The sequence below is a fragment of the Camelus dromedarius genome, chromosome 10 (genome assembly GCF_036321535.1).
Source record: "Camelus dromedarius isolate mCamDro1 chromosome 10, mCamDro1.pat, whole genome shotgun sequence".
Classification (NCBI taxonomy): domain Eukaryota; kingdom Metazoa; phylum Chordata; class Mammalia; order Artiodactyla; family Camelidae; genus Camelus; species Camelus dromedarius.
In genome coordinates this window covers 33,024,870-33,050,075 of record NC_087445.1, presented here as the reverse complement: position 1 = coordinate 33,050,075, position 25,206 = coordinate 33,024,870, and the positions used below count along the sequence as shown (strand labels likewise).

Genomic DNA, 25,206 nt, shown 5'->3' with positions numbered 1-25,206 from the left:
TTAGCCATCAGGCCTTTTCCCTCAGTATTTGAATCTCCCTTAAAAATCTCAAGCTGGTGAGAAGTCTTAATATTATTCAGTAACTAAAACTGTAAATCTCTAAGGCTTTCCTTAAAACAAGTTTAACTTAAAATGCAATCTAAATATAACAGAATAGCTTTCCATAGAACAGTCACATCATGACCGCAGCTGACGACAAAATGCTAAGTGGAAATAGTCTGCCAGCATCAGCTGGACAACACCTTTGAGAAAAGAGGGGAATCAGTCTTGAGGGTTTGCTGTATTTCAAGGTTGCAAAATCAGACAATTACATCGAAAGTGCAACAGGGAAACAAAAAGCTACTTTAGAATGTCAAAATATTTTCAGAACACGAAAAAGATGATTCTCATACAAACATGACACATTGAAGATTGATAAAATTCCTTAATGAGAAAACAAGCAGGGTGGTAACATTGATGGGGTTCAGGACACATAACACCAAAATACGGCACCTTGGATGTTTCAGTTGAAGGAATTAGAAAAATGGCAGTTCTTCCCCTGAAGCAGGTCCTCAGACCCTCAAGCGAGAGGTGCCCTCCTACCTGAAGGGGAAGGAGCATCCTCGTCTCTGAAGGTGGAGGGACATCGAGAGGAATCTGAAGGAACAGGCCTTGCTGTCTCCTGGGTTACTACCCTTAGCCCTTTTGTCCCACAACTGTCCACACTTCATCAGACCGAGCATAGAAATGCTCGGGTTTAACTGATTCTCTAGGTCTTCGCTTCCTTATGAAGGCCCCCTTGTCATGCAGAACTTACACTGAATACATTGGTATGCTTTCCTTGTTAGTCATCTCTCTCTCTCTCTATATATATATTTTCATTCATTCATGAAAGAAAAACTATTAGACAAAGACCACAAAGTTAGATCAACACTGGTTAATGTTCTACAGGGCAATACAACTCTAATCTTTGCAGCTGTCTCTGCTTTAGACAGAAATTGTTTGCAACTTATTGATATTCTACACATTACCATCCATTTTTCCAGAGTCTGGATCCTATTTAATAGAACAGTATGTCAAGCAAAGTTACATCCTCTAGAAAAGTCAAATAGCCTTGTGGTTTTGTAGATAACACCCTAGTGTGTCTTTGAATGGGATGAATCTTTTTGGCTTATCTCTAGGCTTCAGATCATTTTACCTAATAGTAGCGCAGCTGTTTTTTTTATTTTCAATCTGTACACCGCAACGCTGTGACTTGGGGACCAAACAAGGCAAGGAATCTCTAATCTACAGGGGAATTATAAACACCCACGAAGTTTTACAAGGCACCTTCACATACACAAACCTCACTTGATTCTGACCTCCACCCTCTGAAATTTTCAGGTACTATCGCTATTTTTACCAACAAAAAATTAGAAATAAGTTTCTAAAGACTGACTTACCCACATTCCCGTTCAGAGACAGGGCCGAGCCTCGAAGCCAGATCTTCTGAAAACAAACTCCACGCGCTTTTCACTGTGGTACCGCTCTCAAAAACCCCTCACATTTGCAGTGAACCTTATTGTTTAAAAAAGTTTTGAGGGAATATGAGGCAGGTGCTTGTTTTATAGATGAGGAAACTGAGGACCAAGATCACCTGCCTAGCAAGTGGCAGAACGCGTGCAGGGTCCAAGTTTCTCACACAAATCCAAGGCTACTTCCTCCACAAAACAATCACCTGGAGTTGGCCCGCCGTGTCTCCTGGCCAAGACCACGACCCAAGTTGAAACTCTGTACTTCTCTGCTGTCCCCAGGCTTTAGTGGCCCAGGTGACTGACCTCAAATTATCCCTTGTTCCTTCCCCAAAGAAACAAACCCTCCAACCTGTCTAGCTCTCAGCACTCTACTGAATAAGCTGACAGACTCTGAAGGAAGGTGTTAATCAAAACTAAACGTGCTGCTCCTACAAGGGTTATTTGCATTTGAAAGAAGCCTATTTGGACTCAAGTACTTTCACTCTGTTTCCTAATACGTGGGCAGGAAAGACTGCAGGGGGCCTGCAATCCCTACCTTGCCCCACCTGGAGAGACAGTTTTCCAAAGGTACACAGCTGATTTAAATTGTATAATATTAAGAGTGGTAATGAATTCATGGACATTTCTACGTGATTTCTTAGCCAATACATACTCAAAAGTACAACTATAATATTGCATCTTGGGGCAAGGGTTGCTGAAATGCTTGATGTGAAAAAACAAAACAAAACTCAAAGACAGGAACTTTGAACTTCAAGTCGTAGCTTTGAGACAACAGCGGCCTATCGAGCAAGCTCAAAATCTCCCACGATTCTACCTGCCCTGGGAGGGAGCCCCACCTGGGTGTTCAGGCCCAGATCTAGGTCCTTTTCATATATCAACTCATTCAGTCTTCACAGTGGCCCAGTGAAGTGTGCTTCATCTTTTTATAAAGGAGACAACAGAAGCAGAGAGGTGATGTAACTTGACCAAGGACGCCCAGTTAACAGTCAGGCTTCAAATCGCAATGTGGTTCTGGACCATGCTCCTAGCCGCTATCCTACGCTGCTTCTAATTTTACCTGATTTTCATTTTCCAAAGGGGTGTAATTTGAGTGTAATTATACAGCAGAAGACACCTAGGAGTCCAGCAATAAAGAAAAGTTTTGAGAGGGGTAAAAAGCTACTACAGAAAAGCAAAGCAGACTTATGTAGAGAGGAAAAGATGGAATACTTTATTTTACCAACTGCCACATGCCTTGATTCTAAGACCCACCATTATTTTATGTTATCACTAAGAAAAAAAGCTGGCTAAGATGCCATCCACTGTAAGATAAATGTGTAAAATGTGGGGAAAAGGGTGCATTTTTAGAATTGATGAAATATAGTATCAAGGCAGCCAATACCAGGGGACAGGTTCAGGAGTGTGAGATCCCAGGGGAAAGGAGGGTGTCTTTCAGAAGACTCCTCAGAACACTAAATGCTCTCATTTTGGTCCCATGCCAGACTCTGATTTGAGGCTACTTATTAATAAGAATACTTCACCCACTAAGTAATCATTGTGGTCAAGTGAATGGTAGTGTGTTTTGGGAGACCTGGGTCATGTGTACCGGGTGAAGGCAGGTAATGATGGGTTCATCCCACCTAAATAGGATGACTGTGAAATGTGGGCAGAAGGGAACCCCCAAAGAGGTGCCAGCCAGACCAAAACACATCCACCAGGTTATTATAAGCAGATAAAATGGGTTCCAACAAATCTACTTCTAGAACTAGACTTAGGTTATTAGGCAGTACAGATGGGGCAAAATAGTTGATTAAGCAAGAAAAATAAACCCAAGACTTGCCCATTTCCTCAAAAGCACTTTCTTGGTATTATACAGGTCTTTAAAAATCAGGTTTATTCTTTCCATCACTGCCTACGTTGAATGTAACAGCAGCAGGCCGATGGCTTTACCGGCAGGTTTATCAATAAGAACAGGACTTTCACATGCAGGATTTCTGTCTAAAAGGAGAGTCTGTTTTCAAGCATCTGGAAGTCATTTAAAACATCTAAATTATTCGTTATGCTTAATTACAGTCATCAAGATCACAAAGTCAGACGATTCTCACCACCTTACCAGACTCCCATCACCTTCCACTTAAGTAGCTGTCACATAGCAGGCACAACTAAGAACTACCATTTGCTCCCAGGATAGGATGAATTCCCCTAAGAACAAGAGAGCGCTGGCCAAAACTTCTCATTACCACGTTTGTGAAGCAGTCTTCATCCACTTACATTCAGCAGTGGGCAGAGTCCCCGTTTAAAAATTAGGGAACATTTTGATGAAAGATTCCGAACACCACTCCTTCACAGGGAAGGGAGTGGAAACATCGGCACCATCTTCCAAGGTGCTGTTTTGGGGGCAAACGTGCACACAGCAATCAGCGTCTGCACACTCCGGAATGCCGAGCACAACAGCCACGTAGCTCCTATTCATATGAGACAGGCAACCCGAAGAACACAATCTATCTCCTGGTTAAGACTGTTCATATAAAACCCTTAAGAATTCAACTGGGAGAAAGGTTAGGGAATTTGGGGGCACACAGATGGTGATGGTTTTACATTTCAAAAAGGAAACGTGGTGTATTAGTTTGCCAGGACTGTGTAACAAACACCACAGACTGGGTGGCTTCGACAACAGAAACCTCTCCTCACAGTTTCTGGTGGCCGAAGGTCCAAGGTGCAGGGTCAGCAGGGTTCACTCCACTTGCAGCCCCCTCTCCCTGGCCTGTGAATGGCCATCGCCTCTCTGGTCTTCACACGATCTTCTCTTTGTGTGCGTCCTGATTCCGTCTTACAAGGACGCCAGTCATGCTGGACGGGGGTCTACCCAGCTGACCTCACTTTACCTTAATTACCTCTGTAAAGACTCTACCTCCAAATATGGTCACATTCTGAGGTACTGGGGGTGGAGGGAGGGGGTGGAGAAAGGCTAAGATTTCCACGCACAAACTTGAAGGGGACACAATTAATTCAGCCTGTAACAGATGGAGATGATTATAAACGTAGTTTCCTTAGGTTAAACAATTTCATAGGTGAGAAAAGAGTTCAAGTGGCAGATTTTTATGTTCATCTGAGTTCATTAAGTTTTGGTCTAGAAATAGTTTCATTAGCGGTTCAGTATTAACTGTTGCTTTTTTTGAGACCCTGTTCTCTCTTAACCATTATTCTAAAAATACACACACACCCTTATCTTTGCTAGACATACTCTTAAAAGTGACTAATCTGCTATAATTAAGATGTAACCTTCTCAAAATTTCATTGCAAATAGCAACAGAAGTGCCATCTCCTATTGTAAAGAGCCAATCCTTTGAGTTCAGACATGCAGGAAGCTTCATCCCTGTAGGCAAACACACACCACTTAAAACACAGGCTTCAAGGGGAAGCAAGTTCTCCTTCCTTCTAGGCAGTGTCTGATCCCTGGCGAAAGCACGGGGTTGGTGCAATCTGAAAACTACAAAGGTAAATTTTAAAATTAAAGGCTTTCTCAAATCCAGTAAGCTTTTCCAAAGATAACATATCCTTCATTTAGCCAGGAAGGTTGTTTTTAATTTGGTTAAAACCATTTCTGGATTTCTGCTAAGAATAAACATGGTATAAAGTCAAGACAACCAAGTGACGGGAGAGAAGCCATCAGTGGGTGGACAACAGCAACAAATACCTGGAAGAGGAGGAAGCCATGGAGAAAGTAGCAGCGCTGAGAAAGCTGAGTACCAAGGACGTGCAGAGAACCAAGTTAATTCTCACTCTGATCTACAGAAAATCCCAGCAATTAGAGGTGCAAAGTGCCAGAAGACAGGGTGAGGCTTGGGATGCAAAACAGGGCGATTGGCTAAAGCTGGTTGACTAGCCCTCCACACACTGGCAGAGAGAAGGCTGAGAGTTTATTTTGTGGACTCAGGTTGGTTCAATATCTCTAGACTAGGGGGCCGGATGTACCACAGAGCACGAGGGACAGCACTGCAGTCAAAGCAGGTAGGTTCTGCACACTGACCACTGAGCAACCAGGGTACTGACTACCAGCTGCATTTCCCTTCGGAGGTACTGATGGCCCCACAAAAGGCCTACAGATCCTGAAATGTGGAGGACTCCAGGGAAACAGCATCCACGCCTGGTCACCTATGCCATGAACAGTCAGCAGTCCAGAGAAATGGACAGGCTGCCCCCTTTCTGATCAGGTTCTAGTGTCTTAATTATATAAAGAAGAGCCAAAGAGCTCTCCCAGAAAGTCTCAAACATCACAGATCAAAATAAAAAGTGCAGCCCGCAGAAAAGAGACAAAGCAAAGTAAAACATAACAAAAGAAACAGAAAATACAACATGCCCAGAGGCCAAAGAGGTATTTTATTCAAGAAACAAGAAAAGAAACTTCACTGGAATGGCTGGTAGAGAGTGGAGGTGCTATCTCATCCAGAAAGCAAAACAAAAAGCCAAAGAATTGAAAAAAGAAAATTAGAGGACCAAATCAACATTTGAAATCTGAAAAATAGGAGTCTCAAAGAGAAGGATAGAGAAAAACAGGTGGGGGGTGTGTGTGTGTGGAGGGGGATTAGGGAGACAACACAAATACAGCCCCCAGATAGAAGGGCTTCTCTAAATTCCTCAAGGACCCATCCAGCATGAAGAATGAAGAGCAGACACACACAACACACACAACACACACCAGTGCGCATTATCCTGAAATACAAGAAAGCCAGGGATAAAGAAGGTCCTGAAACCTTTCAGAGAAACGACTCCCGCCACCAAAAGGCCACACATAAAAGCCCGTGGAGGACGGCACTGGACTTCTACAGCCACTCTGTGGGCCGAAGAGAACACTGGCCAGCGCCTTCAAAGCTCTGGGGCAAACTGAATGTCAAACTAGAATTTTATATCCAGCTAAACTAGAATTTTACATCCAGGTGCCCAGGCATGAAAGGGGAGAATAAAGACATTCAGACTTTAAAATTTTACCTCATGTGCATTCTTTCTCCGGAAGCTCATGGAGATTGTGCCCCGTTCAAAAGAGAATGCTAAGCAGGAAAACAAAATCCATGGGGTCCTAGAAATGGGCTTCCCAGAGAAGACATGAAGGAAAGGCCCAGGGAGAGGGCGATGGAGATGCCGCAGTTCTTCAAGACACCCAGAGGTTCAATCCCCAGGACTTCCACCAAAAATAAATAAGGAAGCCTAATTATCTCCTCCCAGAAAATACATAAATATTAAAAAAAAAAAAAAAAAAAAAAAGATACCCAGACAGCCAGTGGTTCCCAGGTGGCCTGGTGTGTTACTGTAGAAATTAGTATTCAGAGACAGGTTAGTATATTTTTGGCTGCAAGTCTCTAAAGATTCAACTCAAAATGGCCTAAAAGATAAACGAAAGTTTCTTCTCTCACATAGCAGGAAATTCAGGAGGGCAGCTCCGAGAGTTGATTTATTCAGCAGCTCAGTGTCAAAATTCCAGATTCTTTCACCTTCTTGCTCAGCCATCCTCAGGATGCTTTCTGCACATACTCAAGTCGGCCGGCAGGAAAGGGACTCTGTTCCTTATGAGTCTGTGACCTAAGGAACCTTCCCCAGGAACACACTTTTTTTCTAAGGTTCATTGGCCAGGCTCCTTCCTAAATCCATCACTGACTTCAGGAAGGGGGCCCCAGTATTAGGTCACACAAGGGGAAAGTTTGTATGGCCCAGTGGAGTAACAGATGAGGCTGTTAAAACCTCAATGTATCTATGACTCCCTCGAGGGACACTGAATGGGAAACACTGAATGAGACTAGTCAGAATACAGGAGCCAAGTGGCAAGGGATGGACACCAGTAACGCAGGAGCCTCGCCAGGCTGAAGAAAGAGGAAAAGAGTTTACACAATTCTGATGGACAGTTTGAGAAAAATTAATAACAGAAATGTAGAAAAGGAAGCAAATGAAAACAAATGAGGTAATAATTAATTCCAGGAAAAAAAAATGGTGTAGGAAATGTAATGACATTTCACTGCTTCCTTCAGTATTTAACAATTTATGTCAGCATAATCATATAAACTGAACACTGATTTATCAAAAATGAGGCAATTCTATTGGGGAGACGGGGAGAAAAGAAGTACGGGGACAGTGGTGGTGAAAAGCCTTCATCTGTAATTTCCTATATTAGGAAGTTAAAAAAGAAAATGCCTAAAAAGGATAGTGACAATATATTAGTCAAACAAGAGCAAGCTCTAATGTTGCCTTTTCCCCACTACCTCCTCATCCTGTCCCCAGCTTCCCCAGCTGTCCGCCTCCACCCTGAGACCTGGCAGGGTTGGGGGATGGGGAGAATCCAGGCCAAAAGAGAATGATAGCTCAATGTACCCAGCAGGACAGAGGGTGGCAGGTGAAGTCCTGGGAGCTTGTGTGCTGGGAGTAGTCCTGGGACCCCGCAGTCTGGTCAGGAAAGGCACAGTCATCCTCCTCAGGGGTATCTGTCACAGACCCGAGTGGGTGTCTGGTGACAGAAGTCTGCTGAGAGAAAGCATGACGACCCCGTATCAAAAGCAGTCAGGTCACCACCGGCAGGGCCCCGGGAGCCTGACTGATCTACCAATCCTTCCAAGCCTTCTTGCTGGGAAGCCAAGTACAGTTTTAAAACTCAAACATCCTACTTGCACTTAAATTCAAACTTCTGCACTATTAACTCCTTTCTTCTCACTCAAACCCTATAGGCTTCAACTACTTTAGGGAAAGTCCCAAGAGAGAAGGTCTCATTACAAGGAGCTTATTGGAACTTGGAAGGCCCAGTTCCGAAGGCAAGAAGATTTTCCCTATGACCTTGACCATGACACTACTACCCACTGTGATCCCAATTCATCTAAGTACCTTGTTCCCTACAAGTTTTAACATACTGGAGAGGCTTGTTTCAAACAAAATCTAACGTGGAGCCCAATCCATAAGGCGGCTGGGAGTGCAGCTGCCCTGCCTGTAGAGGATCCCCCGCCCCGGGCCCATCACGCCCTGAGGCTCCCTGACGTCCACTTCACTGCTCCCGCCAAGTGCTCCCAGGGGCTTTCTTTACCACACCCTGCCTTCCTTTGAGGCCTCCTCAGGTTCCTCCTCTTCCACGAAGCCTCTCAGACTCCTGCCCACTGAAGACATCCTTCTCCCCTGAATCAACGCATGCAACCACTTCATGTACATCTGGTCGGTCCCACTGTATACGACTGCTACATCTTTTACATTGTGATTTGCTTACTACCAGTATGATAAAGGAGAAGGCTGGGGTTTTTTTTTTTAAAAAAGCCATTTTAAGAAATCATTTTATAAATAGACTCTTATACAAAGAAACACAAGTAGAGAGCACCCAAAGTACCAGGACGATGGACCCTAGCGCTTCTTTTCCACACTGGGAGAACAGAAGAGGAAAAATGGTTCCAACTTGTCCTTAACTGTTTCCACTTATGCAGTCAGTTTTTCAAGTAGCATTTCTATTCCTTTGCTGGTGTTTTTGTTTTTTTCCAATGTGGGAATCAGGCTTTTCAGACCAGCTTTGACTTTATTTGCAACTTCTTGATCAGAACTCTGGAGAAGGCTGAAGAGAGAAGATAAAAATTAACAATCAAAAAATTAAATTTCATAAAAATCCTTAGATCATCTGCGAATACCACCTCCACACACAGTAGTATAAAAGGTTCACCGGTTTGTGAGACAACTTTTGTAATGATAAATACATTTTTTTCTCATTCATCAGATGAATGATGGGGGCTAGGAGCCGATATTCCAAAACCACATAAACAGAACACATTTTGGAATCTTTCTGCTGCAGTCACACAAGCAAAGGTAAGAGTGGCTCCGATCCATGAAGAATTGTTCCCGATTTCACTGCGCCTGCCAGAGGACGAACACCTTGCTTTAAAACCATTTCCTACGTGAATTCTGCCTTTCCTTCTCCAACCAGAGGAGTTCAAGAGCAGGGACCCTGTGTTTTCTTTATTTCACGGCACTGCATGTACAGAGCAGGTTGTCTAAAAATGCTCGCTGAGTGAATGAACACTAGGGCAGAATTTCCTGTTCTCCTCAGACTTCTTCACAACCATATTTCAATGCTGACGAAGGAAACACATCCTAGAAAGAAGTCAGTTGGCATTCTGAAAGACCCCAGTCCCAGTAACTTTGACAGAGAGAAGCCAGCAGTCCCAAGCAGCACTCTACTGCCCGTGGAAGACAAGTAACAAGCACCGCTGGCCATCCGCAGAGTGAAGAGTAACGTGCGCTTTCGAGAGACTTGTGACTCACTAGGTGCTTTCATTCTATTCATACTAAGCACATAGTCACTAACACATCACAGTACTACAAGTTTATTTACTGAACACACATATTAGACATAATCTAAGCAATATATACGCATCATCTCACCTAGTTTTCATTATAACCTCGGATTATTATTTATCTCATTTTACATCCAAAAAAATTTAATGCTCAGAAAACCTGAATAATTTGCCCAAGGCGACACAGTGTGCTGGGACTGGAACCTAAGCAGTCTGTCTAGAGCCCATGCCTTTAAATGCTAGAGCATTATGCTTCCAAGTTATTTTTCAGACTGCACACGAGGCTGATTTTCTTTTCTCACCCAGAACGATGCTTTTTCACTTACTGCGAAAAAGATTTAGCCAAAAAAAGTGTATATATATATAAAATTAATCTATCATTCTACTTCCCTTTAGAACCTGAGGTATTTCATGATCAGATTTTCATGTTCAGATGTTTCATACCCCAATTTGAAGGAGCATTCCATAATAACCCTACAGTATCCTTCACATGTTTGAAACTCACCCAAGGGGAGCTCTGACCAATGAGCAATCTTTGAAAATTAATTTTACAGCACTGCCAGAATTCTTAGTGTAATGAAAGGACATGTCAGTAGGTGTTAACACTCCAAATGCCTGGTAAGCAAGTTCATACCAAAAAGGTTCAGGTTTCAGCTAATGGACTCTGGCTATTCAACATCAACTGGAAAATTAGTTACTTTTAATGAGAAATGAACCAATGATCTGTATCACCCATGTATTTGGAGACACTGATACACCTGAAGAAATGAAAGCCCCCCTGGAACGTGTGTATTTGTGAGTATATGTGGTCTATATGTACCGAATCAAAATGCATATTGAAGAAATCCCTGTAACATTTATAAACATTTAATACACATTAAATTGCATAGTATCGTGCCTGTGAAATACTATGGGAAATTCAAGCTGAGATTGTTAACTGTTTTTCCAAATCTTAGTAACACATCAGGGTGGAAAAAAAAAAATCAACATTGATTGCTTCAAAACAATACACAAACCTGTTTTAAAATGAGTATCCTTAAAAGAAGGGTTTTATCTGGTAATGGAATGCATGGAAATTTCAATGACCTGAAAATTATAATCTGAACCTAAGTCCAGATAATAGCATGTAAGTTAAGCATATGTCTCAATTCACAGATTAGCAGCTCTCGATCATTTTAATTAGAAGTAAAGATTAGCATGCAGACTTCAGTAGCAAATGCTTCTCGAATCCTTTCAGAAAGAATTATACGTAAAGTCAGTCATGATTTAAAAAACAACTTTGTCAGTTTTCACAGGAACAAAATTAATTCATTAAAAAGAATACAATTACATTTTGATCAAAGCCGTCAATGTGGTGAAACAATCAAATAATACCCTGTGAATGCCATACTTTTACGATCCCTGACATTCAAAGGAGGGCACGTGAAAAGTACTGTAAGGACTGCCAGAGTTACATTTGCTCTTTGGTATTCGGTACACCTGTCAAGACCACGAGTGACTGAGAGCAATACTGGATCACTGGAAACAGACAGTAGAGCCCAGAAATACATGTCAAGGAAGCACATCTTGCACGAACTGGCACCGGGGATGAGCACCCTGGGCAGAGAAAGGCACACCTTCTACGTACCTAGAAAGAATAATGGCCCCTCGATTTACACCAGCCCAGGACTTGAGGTTCTTCATCCCAACATGCTCTACAAGTGTTTTTGCAAAACAGCCTGTAAAGTAAACCAAAACTTAATGCATGTCACATACCAAGATTTAAACTCCCAATCTTCCTCTCTACTACCCTTAAATCTGGAAACATGTTTTAATAAGAAAGCTAATAAAAAGAGTTCTCACCCAATATCACTTAACACAGAAACTCTAGCTCAGGTTTACACAATGTGCTTTTAATACAGCCACTTCCTCCAACTCTGATCTAAATCGTCAGCTATGTTTAGCAGTAATTACTCAATAGAAACAATGAATTCTTATAAAACGCTTATTTGGTCATGTTTGCATTTCTTTGTACTATTTAATTATTTAACCCTGACCTGAAAGTTATTCAGGAAGTAAATGTTTGACAGCAGCACCTTGTGTTTGGTTAAAATCAAGTTTTCACTCATGGAAAATGCTCACTCGGAAGGTATCATGAACACAATGGTCAAATGACTATTCTGGCTTACACCTAGTAATTTCTCACTACACCACTGAACATCTGTTCAACCATCAAAAATATCATTCATCTTTTGTTATTATAGTACATCTGATTCCCAAGGTCTTGGTGTATCATCTTATTCACTGTGCCATCTCAGTGTAACTAATCCTTGGACAAAGGAGAAATTCTGAAGACTAGGATTTAGTGCAGATGGAGGCAGGTACAACCTACCTTGAAGGCAAACGTCTTGGGAAGGTAGCATGTACAAGTCATTCAAAGATACTCAAACGTGAGGAGCCTTTAAAAGCCGAGAGGCCTATGGCTATTACATTCTTCACAGCATGTGCCAAAGAGGGACAGAAATCAGCTGGTGAGGCAGACAGTGCTTTTCAAAGGTGACCACAAGAGTATCTCCGTCCTGTGTACTCTCCTAGAATACTGTCATTCCCCCATCTAGAGGTGGAACTGATGTCTTCTCCTTTCAAACTGGGTGAGCCTTTGTGACTGACTTAACCAAGAGAGAACATTCCAAGTGAACTTAAATAACCTCTGAGGCTAACTCATGAAACTACCATGCACCTACTTTGTCCTCTTAAAACTTAACCACCATATTGTAAGGAAATTGACAGCCTAGGGAGAGGAACTGAGGCTGCTGGGCCTGGCCACCGCCAGCCACTGAGAAGTGGGTACTCCAGCTCCAAGCCAAGCAGCCCCAGATCACTGAGAGCAGGAGCAAGCTCCACCAAACTCCAACCAGTGATTGTAGTCCTGAAAACTACTAAGTTTTGAGGTGGCTTGTTACACAGCAACAGATAACCAAGACAGCCAGCCACTCATTTAGTGCTACATGAAAATGACCAATACATCAGGTCCCAACAGAATTTATGTAAGGAGAAAAGTCACTAGAAAAATTCTTCATATGTTAAAAGTAAGCCAGACAACTTTTCTGACATAAACTCAGCTCAGCTATGCACCAAATTTAATAATGAAAAAGATGACTCAATATGTTATTTTTTTTCTTCAAAATTTATTACAAGAAGCTTTCTCTTTTATAAAAAAATTTACAGTGAGAAACAGGCCCAGGTCCCTATTCTTAAAGGCGGAGTGAGAAGTGAGTTCCACTGCCACACTGATTGCCTCAGCAGCCGTTACAACTGTGACTTGCCTCAGGACATAAATTTATGATTGTCATTTTTCCCAGACACAGTCACAGAAAGCCCAAACTGTTTCAACTCAGTGGGGGAAATCTCTTTAGTGGCTAAAATACCAGAGGGAGTTTTAATTTAGAAAGAGAGGGTCTGGTCAAAGGCAGGACTGAGAGGAAAGCGATATGTAAATTTCCAGTTAGATAAAATGTGCTGCCCTCCTCTTGAGAGCTGCGTTTCTACAGAGCAGCTGTCAGGTTCATGAACAACCAGAAAAGTGCCAAGGACTTTGGTCATATGTATTTCAAAGCCAAACAAGCACCAGTTCAAAATTCTCTGTGAGGATCATCTTCTTCTGCTTGTCCTTTCTTCAAAGCTAGAGATAAACATCATGCTTTTCAGATGGGACGATGGTACTCATACACTGGCCCTGCTGCTCTGCTCTCACCATCCTCAGGGAACAGGATGGCATTTTAGAGCACTGGACAAGCCCGTTTTGAAGGCTGAAGTAGCAGAGGAGAGAGGGAAGAGATGGAGGGTGGAAAAGGGAAAGAAAATGAAAGGATTCTAGGAGACAAACTTCCAGGAGAAGCAGCATTATTTGTAACCACTAAATCATTTCTTATTCACAGACATCATTTCTAAACACTCAGCAAACCTTCATTTGAATGTAAAAGGCCAGCATAAAGTTCAGGGATGCCAGACATTGCTGAAATTCCACACACAATACTAGGAAAGGTCAGGTTTCCAGCCTACCTTCTCTTCCATTTTCTTTCATCTTTTCATCTTGCTCTATTAACCACTTCAGAACTAGATGTCCTGCAGGATGCTCTGCAATGTGAAGCTGTGAGGAGTCAAGAACAAGTTAATTTAAAAAGCTGTTCTCATCCATCCTGTATCACCACAGACAGATAAGGACTCAGGCAAACTGAAAGTTCCACACGGCTTAAGAGGTCTTTATCTAGAATGACCTCTACACCTGGAGGGGCCGGAGAGCTACTCCAACCCCCAAACTGAAATGAAATGGTTATTCAAGCTAACACGGCCACTGAGGCAGTCATATTTGGCTTCATGAGCTCCAGTTTGAACGGCACCACCACAGGGCTCATTTGAGATCGCGGGAACCACTTTCCGGACTGTCATAAGCAGTTCTGAGGAACACAGGCTCCTACAGGACAGAGCACTACAGCAGAAACACCACACCTGGTGCTGAGCGGTGCCTAAGTACAGGGGGCCACCTGCACACAAGGAGCACTGCCTGATGAGCCGGCTAGGAAGCCTCTTCTCAGCTCCACTGTGCTCCTCTCCAAGGGCCGCATCAATTGCTGGCACAGCATCCAGGCTCTCGGCGTGCAGCCTGGGACACACCGGGCTCCGTCTCCCCACAGAGGAGCCTTCACTACGCACGCATCTCCCCAGTGCGTTAAGACGATCTGCTCTACGAGTAGCGCCAGGCCCTCTCAAAGAGTCACGGCCCACTTCCCTTCTCTCCCCGTCTCGCATGTCCGAACACAGCAGGCTCCCCATACGTGTCTGCTCATCGGCTTACACCCCGGTGCAGGGTTGCCACTGACCGGCTTCTGCTTCCCTCATCCCTTTGCTCACTGACTTCCAACCCCCTGTGCCCTCTATTCTCAAACAGGCCGAGCTCCTGCCTCCCTCCAGGCTGCCGCATGTACTCTTCTCTCTGCCTAGAATCTTCTTTCTTCCCTCAGCCACCAATCCTAGGATGTCAGCCCAGCCTTCACTGCCTCAGGAAGTCTTTCTAAGACAGGCTGCCTCCCATTCGTATACAAGCCCATTGAACTTGGAGTTTTCCTTCACAGCACTTATCTCTACTCTAAATTAAATAATGATCTGTGTACACACTTATTTAAATATTGTGTTCCTCAATATGGTATGCCTTTTCTTCGGGCAGGGGAGGGGAGGAAGCGCTGACCGCTGCCTAGCACACATGAGGCGCATGAAACAATAAACCTAAGCTACAAGGCAGAATAACACGAGGCCCAAATAGCATGAGCAGGAGCGATCAGAAAGAGCAAAGATTTTCTGATCCCAAGGGAATTAAGGAAGACTTCCTGGAGAAGGATTCCGAGGACCCTGAAGGACAAACAAGCCTTTCCACAAGAAGAGCAGAGGAAAGTGGAAACCCAGGCAGCACCTGATGCTGAGGAAAAGAAGTACAGACATGAGAGAAGGGCAAAATCCACAGGAAGTTCAAAACAGAACGAAGGACAAAGACCATGCCAGAAAGACAGCCTGGGTCAATCACAGACAACACTAAGAGGATTCTGTGTTCGCTCTGCAGGTCCTGCGGAGTCCTCAGAAGTCTGAGAAAGACAGTGTAACAGCAGCACTGGGTTTTGAATTCAGAATTCCCAAGTGCACTGTTGGTATGAGGTGTGCGGGGATGACTATCGTGCATCTCTTTATGGCAGTGTTCTCAGTGACTGGAGCTTTTGCAGCCACTGCAGCTTTCCTGCCTGTCTCGTGATAGCACGTCACCTCTCCATCCTTGCCACCAGGATGCAGCTCTGATGCCGCCAAACTGGCGATGGCATTCATGGCAGGCTGGGTATCTCCAATGGCCGCTCCCAGGATGGCACACACCAGCACACACGTGGACTTATCCAGCACCACCTCTTGGGCGTGTTCCTGAAGGTAGTTTAGCAAAGCTGGAGAAATGGACTCCAAGAGCTCTCGTCGCCGGATTTCTGTGTCTTTCTTACTGTGGGAACACGTTGAATGAAGAATTAAGGTAAGATGAATGGCAAAGGAAGTATGGAGGTTTTGTTATCACAGACACCTCTAAGGGCGTGTAACAGTGTCACACTCTATTGTAACTGGCTGTCTTTCTCCTGTGCGTGCAGATAAGCAGCTTGAGGGCGGGATATCTGTCTTTGTGTCTCCAGAATCTGAATAGTGCCTGGCACAGAACGAGCACTCAATACATGAAGCTTGTCTTCTATAATACGAAAAAAGTCCTGAACCAATCCAAACTCAAGTTACAATAACAACAACATATCTTACCTGACAACACGTTTAGATTACTTTATGGATTCTAATCCCCAGAGTATTTGATTAAGTGGCCAACAGCTTTAAAAATAAACAAAACCAAAACAAACCACACACCGGAATGCCTACTATATGCCAGACCTGAGAGGCATTCTTTCGGCATGATGCTCTGATTTCCTTTTCAAACAAAAACTTTAAGAACCTGTCAAAACTAGAGGCTTAAAAATGGAATGCACCTTTGAGTTTTAGAAAGGGAGAGAGCATGAGAGGTGTACATGTATGCGAACATTTCTGGAAGCAAGTGCCACTCAAAACCAACAATCAGAGCGGAGGGGTAAAGGGCTCCAGCCAGGCTCCTGACCCTTACCTGTGTGCGTTTCCGTCTCCTTTCTGCAGGACTTCAATGATCTCTCGTACTGTGTGTGCAGGATCTCTGGGGCTTAGTAAATACAACAGGACCTTCCTTCCATATTTGTCATTTACTATGTTAGGCAAGGAATTAATGATTTCCTGTAAAATAATAGAAACCAACAGTAAATCTATGTGTTTAAGGTCTACTATGCTTGGAACCTGAAAGGTAAAGGATTCGTAACTATCTTCCCCGAGGTACTGAATGACAAATACAGAACTAGTTCTGCATCGTTTCATTAAAGCACAGAGATGTGCGCTTGGAACACAGAAGGGCCTCCTTCCTGAGACTAGCACTGCTGAGCAACCCATTTATGTCTAACTGACCAAGCTCAAGGACTTGAAGAAAACATTTAAAGCAGTCATCTTCATTCATTGTAAACACTATTTCTTAGGCCACTATTACTTGGGACATTGCTTGCTGGGGCCACTGAGCAGATATAGTTAGCTTGCAGCTGCCCTTAAATGGAGCATCAGCATTGATGAAGGCCATTCTTATTAGAATTTCCCCACTGAGATGTATGTGAAGGGAGATAAAGAAATTCTGTTAAATAGAACAAGTGGATAAAGGCTTTTAAAGTTAGGTTACTTATTCATGGCAAATGAAGGCTGTTTAAAGTACTCACTGAAAACAAAAAGAAAGGGAAGGGAAATAAAGGCAGAAAGACTCCATGGAGCCGTTACAAATAATTGCATTCTATGACATTTCCAATCAACTTACCAAGAACAGTAACCTTCTTTTCTAGTTGTCTGAATTTAAGGAACAAAGGCAATGTCATCCCCACCTCAGCTAAGCTGCTGGGTAGACTGGTGATGTTTGCAAAGACAGAAAAGTCACTGTTTTCAAATTCCTTTATTCTTAATAGAAAATATGCAACAGAAAAATCACGGGCTTTTCCCTCTGTAACATTCCTATTTCTTGTAACAAACCTAATAAATATTCAAAGCCATGTGTGTTTGAACGCCAGAGATTCTTCAGAACTGGCTGGGGCCACAGAAAGAATTCAGTCCAACCACCCAGGCGGACACATAAGGAACCCAGAAAGGGGAGAGGTGACTTGTAGGAGGACGTAAGAGTGTCAGTGAAAGTCCTGTGACCAGTCCTGGTCCCCTGACTCCAATTCTAGTCTCTTTCGAAGAAAACAAGACACCCCTCTCTTAAGGAAAGGAGTTCTCCACAAGACTATATACTCAGATCTGCTGTTCTCTTCAGTGCCCACTAACGACAGTGAGATCAGTAATTTTAGTGCAAAAAAAGCTAAAAATTAGGTACATTAGATCCAACCACCTCAAAAGGAATATAAATTTCAACTACCAAGAAAAAATAAACTTAAAATTTCAGTAATAAAGAGGAAGACGGGGAAAAAAATATATATAGCTTATCACGGGGATGGGAGCTCTTTTGCAGTTTCAAGGCAAACATGCCCCAAAGCAGACTCAGTATATGCATTTTTGATAAAGCAGCATTTAGTGTCACAAATATGGGCTACCTTTTAGTGTGGTTTTGTCTATTTAAGGTTTAACTGACTCATAAAAGAAGACAAATGCTTTAATTTGTTGAAAGAAGAGAATGAGAATGATACATAGCTTAGACCAACTTCTACAATCATTAAAACACCCCCACAGCTTTGCTGTCCTTAAAAAGCACTCTGGGGTATTACACCTTTAAACTTTTTAAAGCACTTGCTTTTTTGGAGGGAAAAAAAGTGTGTATGTGTGTGTGAGGGGAAGTATGCAGTGAAGAACTATAAATGGCTGCTATTTACTTTCAGTTAATTTTTTTCTTGGTATAAGGAAGAAAAGGGGTGGCGTGAAGCCAGCCATGTATTCCTCACCATACGTGACCTTCTCTGTGGGTTCTACACTTAAGGACTAGTGCAGCGCATTTGCCTTGGGCAGAAATGGTTTCACCTCAACACAAGATGCACATAAAATAAAATAAAATTCATGCAAAAATACTGCTCAAGAACTAGTCCTCAAATTCATTGAACTTCTACTGCCCTTCAGTTTGTAATTAAGGAATTTAGCATCTAAACTTGTGTTGGTCTAAGGTTCTTAAAAGAATGCAATGTTTATAAACTAACAATCATATGAAACTAAAAAATGTTTACTTAAAAATGTGGTATCTTTTCATTCTCCCCCCAACCCCCCCCCCCCAATTCTTAGATTCCTACCAGTAGAAACATTCATCTTGGAAAAAATAAAAGGAAACAGTATGAGCGTTGCTAAATTATACAGTAAATTCATTTCTCTTTAGCCTGGCTTATGCACGAAAAGGAGAGAAATTTCCCAACGATCACCTGGGGAACACTAACTAGAAGAGTTAACATGCAGAGACACAAGAGGCAGCTATAGTGCAGTTGGTTTTGTGCTGAATTTGATCTCTGGGTTCAAGCTGCGTAGACCTTGGCAAATCCTTTAACCTCTCTACACATCAATTCCCTTATCTGCAAAAGCAAATGATACACCTGCCTGCCCTGTGGGCCACCACTGGAGCAAATCAGAAAATTCACACTACAGACTGAAAACTGCTGTAAAGTAATGCTGTTCGTATGAAGAACACCTCTCAGTATACAGCATCTTTAACTAAGGAGATTAAATAAAGATGCTGGGGTTGTGAGTTTGGCATCCTCGAAAGAGAGAGAACCCCAGCAATGAAGGCTTAAATGTAAAGGTTTTCAACTTCATGCTCCCTCTTATAAGAATTAACTTAGAGCAAGTCACAACAAGGGTCACTTGTAATCTCCTCCTCTTGTGTTTTACTCTAAAGAAGGTATGTAAACAAGAGAAGCACAGGAAGACCCAAAGACCTCCCTTCTGAAGATGTGTAGCCGTTCTCCTTGTGTTGGATCCCAGTCAGATTCTTTGGCATTCCTGTTTTGCCAACCTTCTTTTAAAAAGGAAAGGTAAAGGTCAAAATGAAAGGTGCACACTGGGAGTAGGGTTACAGCGCATATGCGTTTTCAGTGGAAGAAAGAAAGACACGCAAAACGCAGCATTACTGAGAACCAAGCCCCTCCATGATGCACACACCCCTATAGGAAGTTGTGTGTAAGGAACAAAAAGAAACGCAGCCGACTTTGACCGTAGAGAGCTAAAATCTAGTGGATGAGGTAAGACAAACTTAATAAATAAAAATAAGAGATTTAAATAATGGATAAAAACGAAGTGTAAAAAGGTTAGAGCACTGGCAGTGACCGCGCCTTCCTGAGTAATTTTTAAAAAAATATACAGTGATTTTATCCAGAAGTTCGGCTTTTTGGCTGCACTCAAAAATGTGGTTTAATGGGTTTTGCATGACAAAAAAGTTCTGGAGATTGGTCACACAACAAAGTGAATATACTTAATACTACTGAAGTGCATACTTAAAAATGGTTAAGATGGTCATTTTTATCACAATTAAAAAGAAAAAATATTGGAAGATCTACCAGCTCACATTCCCAGGGGCTGGAGCCGAGGGGTGGCTGCCACCTTGGACAGGGCAAGCGTTCTCTCCCTTCCCCGCACACCCCCACTCCTGGCCTGCCTCACTCGTTTACCTGCCTGGTCAGTGAGTGCTGCTGAGTTTGTAAGCCCTGCATCAGATCACGGTTAACTGCCAAATGAATGGGTGGCAAAGACAAAAACCACAGGCACTAAGAGGATAGGGAGAGCAGGTCTGGCCGGGAGACCAGAGAACATTGTCTGGAGGTTGAACTGGAGCTGGATCTTAAAAGAGAAAAGGAGGAGTGTTTATTAGACTATGATTTCAACTTGACATTTCAGGAAATCCAATTACTGTGAATAGAATGCTTAGCAACACTAAACTTTCTTGGCTATTTTTAAAAGCATTGCATAATGCAACAGGTTCTGTAGTGGCTGGATGGGAAACAAAGACACATGACTCTCTATATATATGCAGCGTATCTGGCAACCCACAGTTCTGCTAAGTAAATGCCTCAGAGAAACGAGGAGACGTGAAAGAATGCTTACAGAATTACTTAGAATAGCAAAAAATGATAAGAATGTTTAAAGTTTTAAACGTTGTAAGCAACCCAAATGTCCATCAACAGAAAAATGGAAAAATCAACTGCAGTGTATTAATACAGTAGAAAACTATTCGGCATTGAAAAATGAATAATTTAGAACGGCAGTGAGTAAACCATGGCCTGTGGGTCGGCTCTTACCTGCAGCCTGTTTTTGTACATCCTGTGTGCTAAGAACACTTTTGTTTGTTTGTTTTTGTATTTTAAAGAGTTGTTAAAAAACAAAGACAAAACTCGTTAGAATATGCACCAGAGACCATATATGGCCCACAAACCCTAAAATAATTACTATCTGGTTCTTTATTTTAAAAGCCTGCTGACCTGTGATGATGAACTTCAAAAGCGCAATGCCAAAAGCAAAAAACAAGCTGCAGGACAAAACACACAAGACATCACTTATACAGAATTTGTAAACATGCAAAATAATCCCATAAACATCTACACATACAGCAAAAGGATAAGGGAATTCGTGCAGATAATAAACACCAATCCATCACGGTGGGTATGGGGTGGGGGAGAAACAGGCCAAAAAAAAAAAAGGGAACACAAAGGGCTTGAACTTTAACTGTACTTGTCAAGTTGTATTTCTTTACGTCAGATCAGGTGGGAGGCTGGGTGTTCACTGTTACTATTCTTTATACCTTTGTGCATAGTATCTCAAAGTAGTGTATTTTTAAGTAAGCATCAGTACTTACTCTCTCTCAAACAGCAACTGGCCAGCACTTTCCTCCTTCTTAGAGGAGCACTGCTGTCAAAGCAGCCGCATCACACCAACAATTCCAGGATCAACTTTTCTAAGTCAGGGTACTTTGGAAAGTAAAGTAGGTGGGGGAACAGTGTGTATCCATGTTGAAAGGTGAGGGCTCAGCTGACCAGGCTGTGATTTCAACCTGACATTTCAGGAAGTCTGGTTACCCGGGACAGAATGCTTAGCAACATCAAGCTTTCTTGGCTATTTTTAAAAAGCACTGCATACTGCAACAGGCTTTGTGGTGGATGGGCGGGGGAAACGCAAGGGCAATTAGCATTCCAGAATTCCATCACCAGCTACAGAGTTTAATGATACACAGAACCCACTGAGCGTTTGTCAGCTCGAGGCAAGACATCAGCAGAAGAGGCCATTCTCAGGGAAACCTGCCCTGAGTATGAGAAAGTCACTAGGAATGTGGGTTAAATAGTTGTGGGAATCAAACTGATAAGCACAAGGAATTAAAACTGTTTCAACAGCCACATTAACTGGGATAAATCTTTGGAAAAAATTAAGCTAGCAGACAATTGTGGCAAATCCTGAAGGAAGTCTGGTTTCTCTTAAAATCCATTTGGAACAGTTATGCAAATTTTAGTTGTCATGAAAATATTAAACAAAAGCAAGGCTTTCAATAGCGCAGTCTGTTTCCATTTTCCTGAAACAACTTTATTCATTAGCCAATCTATGGCCTCACATCTCTGTCACTGGAATGAAAAACAATCATTATTGATTGGAGTCAAAAGGGTAATAAAGTCACAAGGAACATGTCAAAACACTCAGTCTGTGACATGAAAGTCTTGCCAACTTGTTTCTTCCCACAATCCTATCCCAGAGAAAGTCATCACAATCTTAAAATAGTCCGGGGAAAAGCTGGAAAATGACAGCAAGGGCATGAGAAATTCACACACATGGGGACCTACAGCTGGCATCTAAGAAAACAAATCCCCACCCCTCCACTAGCGGGGACATTTCTCCTACTACACCCAGCTCTACTGGTCCAGAGGCTCCAGAGCGAGGCCACAGCACCACCACACGCCAACAGGTAAATTCTCTTTCTGAACATCCATATGTGTCTCCCTGAAGATGGTGTGGAAACAGCCTCTGTCACTGAGATTTCTGCAAGGGCCCCATCCACGTGTATCAATTTTCAGATGAATAAGCCATGTCTACGCAGATTATGTGATTTTTAAAACGTTTCCAGGTTTGGTCACCGCCTGCCACCTCTGTCACATACCCGACACCACTTGCAGGCTAGAACTAAATAAAGGTAGAAAAGTGAAGGAGGATCACAGAATCAAAAGTCAGAAAAAGCGGCAGTCACTGCAGAATGAGGGAAATTATTTCATAATGTAGTTTTACTTTGGAGGAGTTTTTCTAAGAGAACAGCTTTTCTGAAGGCAAAATTAGGGTCAAGTAAACTGCATTCAATTATTTCCACTCTATGGTCCCTACACCAGGTTCAAAAGCCGAAATGTAAAAAGGAAGCTGGTATTTTAATTTTAGTAAAGAATTTCAATCTGACTCTACAGAAGGCTTTCATGGAAGCTCGAAGAAGTAGCACAACTGACTGAGCTTCTTCAGTTTTTCTTCTCTAGCCCAGTTCGGGACAGAGTACTGTTAAACTGGGAAACTGCACAGGTAGCTTCTCCAAAGGGGGAGAGAGAAAGGTCATGGGTATCCTCTATCTGGATGGACATGAGTTCCTGAATAACTGAAGAACTGCTATGTAAACAAATTTCTGACCAAATTCAAACACTGCATTGTTAATTTTTAGTATGTTATATGGTCTAAAAAGCCATGTTACCCAAATGTAACCAGAATTTTACATATTTAATTTACACATTTTATTAATTATTAATATGAAATTCAAGATGATGGTTTCTAAAGGAATAAAGTAAACCCCACAAAAATAAGCTTAATTAAAGCAACTAAAAAATAGTAAATACTGTTAGAAAGCATGCTTCAAGGTCTTTACACATCTATGTGTGAAATCAAACTTACATGCCCGTAGACGATGTAACAATTTAACTTAACTTCAAGACCATCTGAATTACTTACTGATACGATTATCTGCTTCACCAGCTTAGTGTCATCAATACAATCAAATGCCGCCAGTAGAACCAGATGGGAGTATTGGCCCTGTAACAATTGGAAGCCAGTAAAGGTTAAAAAAAAAATGCATAGATTCTCCCTTTTCTTCCCTCCCTGGAGTTACTTTATAAAGGTTACCAACTCCGTAACTTTTCCTGCACAATCTAAATGAGACAGATAAACATTCAAAAAATGTCCTCTCATATCGCACCTAGTTAATTATACTCTAGGTTGGTTAAGAAAAAGAAACTGAAGAGCACATTCTTCAATACCAAATAGCTGAGATTCATTTTTTTTAACTAAGATCTAACACCTCTCAAAAATAGGTATCCTGTTAATGGATAGCTACTTGAGAATTAAACTCAAATTAAAAGGACAAGTGAAAAAAAAATAAAAAACAACAAATAAAACTAAATAGAGTAAAGAAGACACTAATGAACTTATTTACAAAACAGAAAGACTCACAGAAATAGTAAACAGACTTATGGTTACTGGGGGAAAGGGAATGGGAAGGGATAATTTGGGAGTTTGAGATTTGCAAATATTAACAACTATATATAAAACAGAAAAAACAAATTTCTTCTGTATAGCACAGGGAACTATATTCAATACCTTGCAGTAACCTGTAATGAAAAATATTAAAACACGAATATATGCATGTATATGTATGACTGAAACATTATGCTGTGCACCAGAAACTGACACATTGTAACTGACTATACTTCAGTAAAAATAAATATATAACTATGTAGAGTATTCCAATCATAAAAAAGAAAGGGTATAAACTCAGATGTAATTATATATACAAAATATAAATAATACACATACACAAAAAATTGTACAAGGAAAAACACTGTCATCTCTGGGTTGAAAGATCACAAATGATTTTTTTCATTTTCTTTTGTACATTGTCCAATTTGTCTAAAATAATTCTATATAATTAAAACAGAAATATTAAAAAAACCTAGAAGAATATATTTATATAATGAATACGAGAATAAGATGAAAACAAGTGCTTTTGAGAGTTGCAGATACTAATATATATAAAATAGATAAACAACAGGTTTATACTGTATAGTTCAGGAAACTATATTCAATATGTTGTAGTAACTTATGGTGAAAAAGAAAACGAAAATGAATATATGTATATTCCTATATGATTGAAGAATTATACTGTACACCAGAAATTGACATTGCAAACTGACTATACACTAATAAAAATATATTTAAGAAAGTATAGTAGCATGAGATGATACAAATATACATTAGGACTTTCACAATGGTTAATCCTGAAATGACAGAATTATTTTCATGATGCTGATATTGTTCAAAGATTTAAATTTCTACTCTATGTAAAAAAAAATTTTTTTTCAGAGCTTGTGGTATACTTCTTTTGTATCAGAGATGATAACATAATCTCTTTTTATTTTGAGAGGAATTTGCCTTCTCATAACAGCCAATACTCATTCAGAGCCAGACCTGATCAACATGGCAGGTAATAACATTTAAAATAACAAAGCTCTAACATCTTTACAATGTGTAAGACCAACAATCAACTAAAAACAGACTAAGAACATGAAGAGTCAGCTCACAGACAAAGAGAAGTACCAATGGCTTTAAGCATACGAAGTATAATGTTCATTAATTAAGGACAATAATTAAAACAATGAAATTACCATTTCCCACCTTTCTACACAGAAAACTGAAAACCCTTGATAATATACAAATTTGGCAAAGGTGTGGGGAAAAGCAGGCACACTTATGTTGCTGGTGAGCATGTAAAGTGGCTCAACCTCTCTGAAGGGCAACTGACAACAGCTACAAAAACGTAAAATGCATGTACCTTTTGACCC

General features: G+C 41.5%; 1 protein-coding gene across 1 annotated transcript in view; it reads right to left on the bottom strand.

The window, feature by feature from the left end:
• Positions 1-265: 265 nt before the first annotated feature.
• PUM3 (pumilio RNA binding family member 3) overlaps positions 266-25,206 on the bottom strand; it is a 45,685-nt gene continuing 20,744 nt past the window's right edge. The window contains exons 13-18 of the mRNA XM_031449788.2: positions 23,321-23,401; positions 16,449-16,591; positions 15,572-15,794; positions 13,823-13,910; positions 11,409-11,499; positions 266-9,045 (exon numbers count right to left, since the gene is read on the bottom strand). Coding sequence (XP_031305648.2) covers positions 8,913-9,045; positions 11,409-11,499; positions 13,823-13,910; positions 15,572-15,794; positions 16,449-16,591; positions 23,321-23,401 — 759 coding nt within the window. The 3' untranslated portion in view covers positions 266-8,912. The remainder of the gene's footprint in view (positions 9,046-11,408; positions 11,500-13,822; positions 13,911-15,571; positions 15,795-16,448; positions 16,592-23,320; positions 23,402-25,206) is intronic.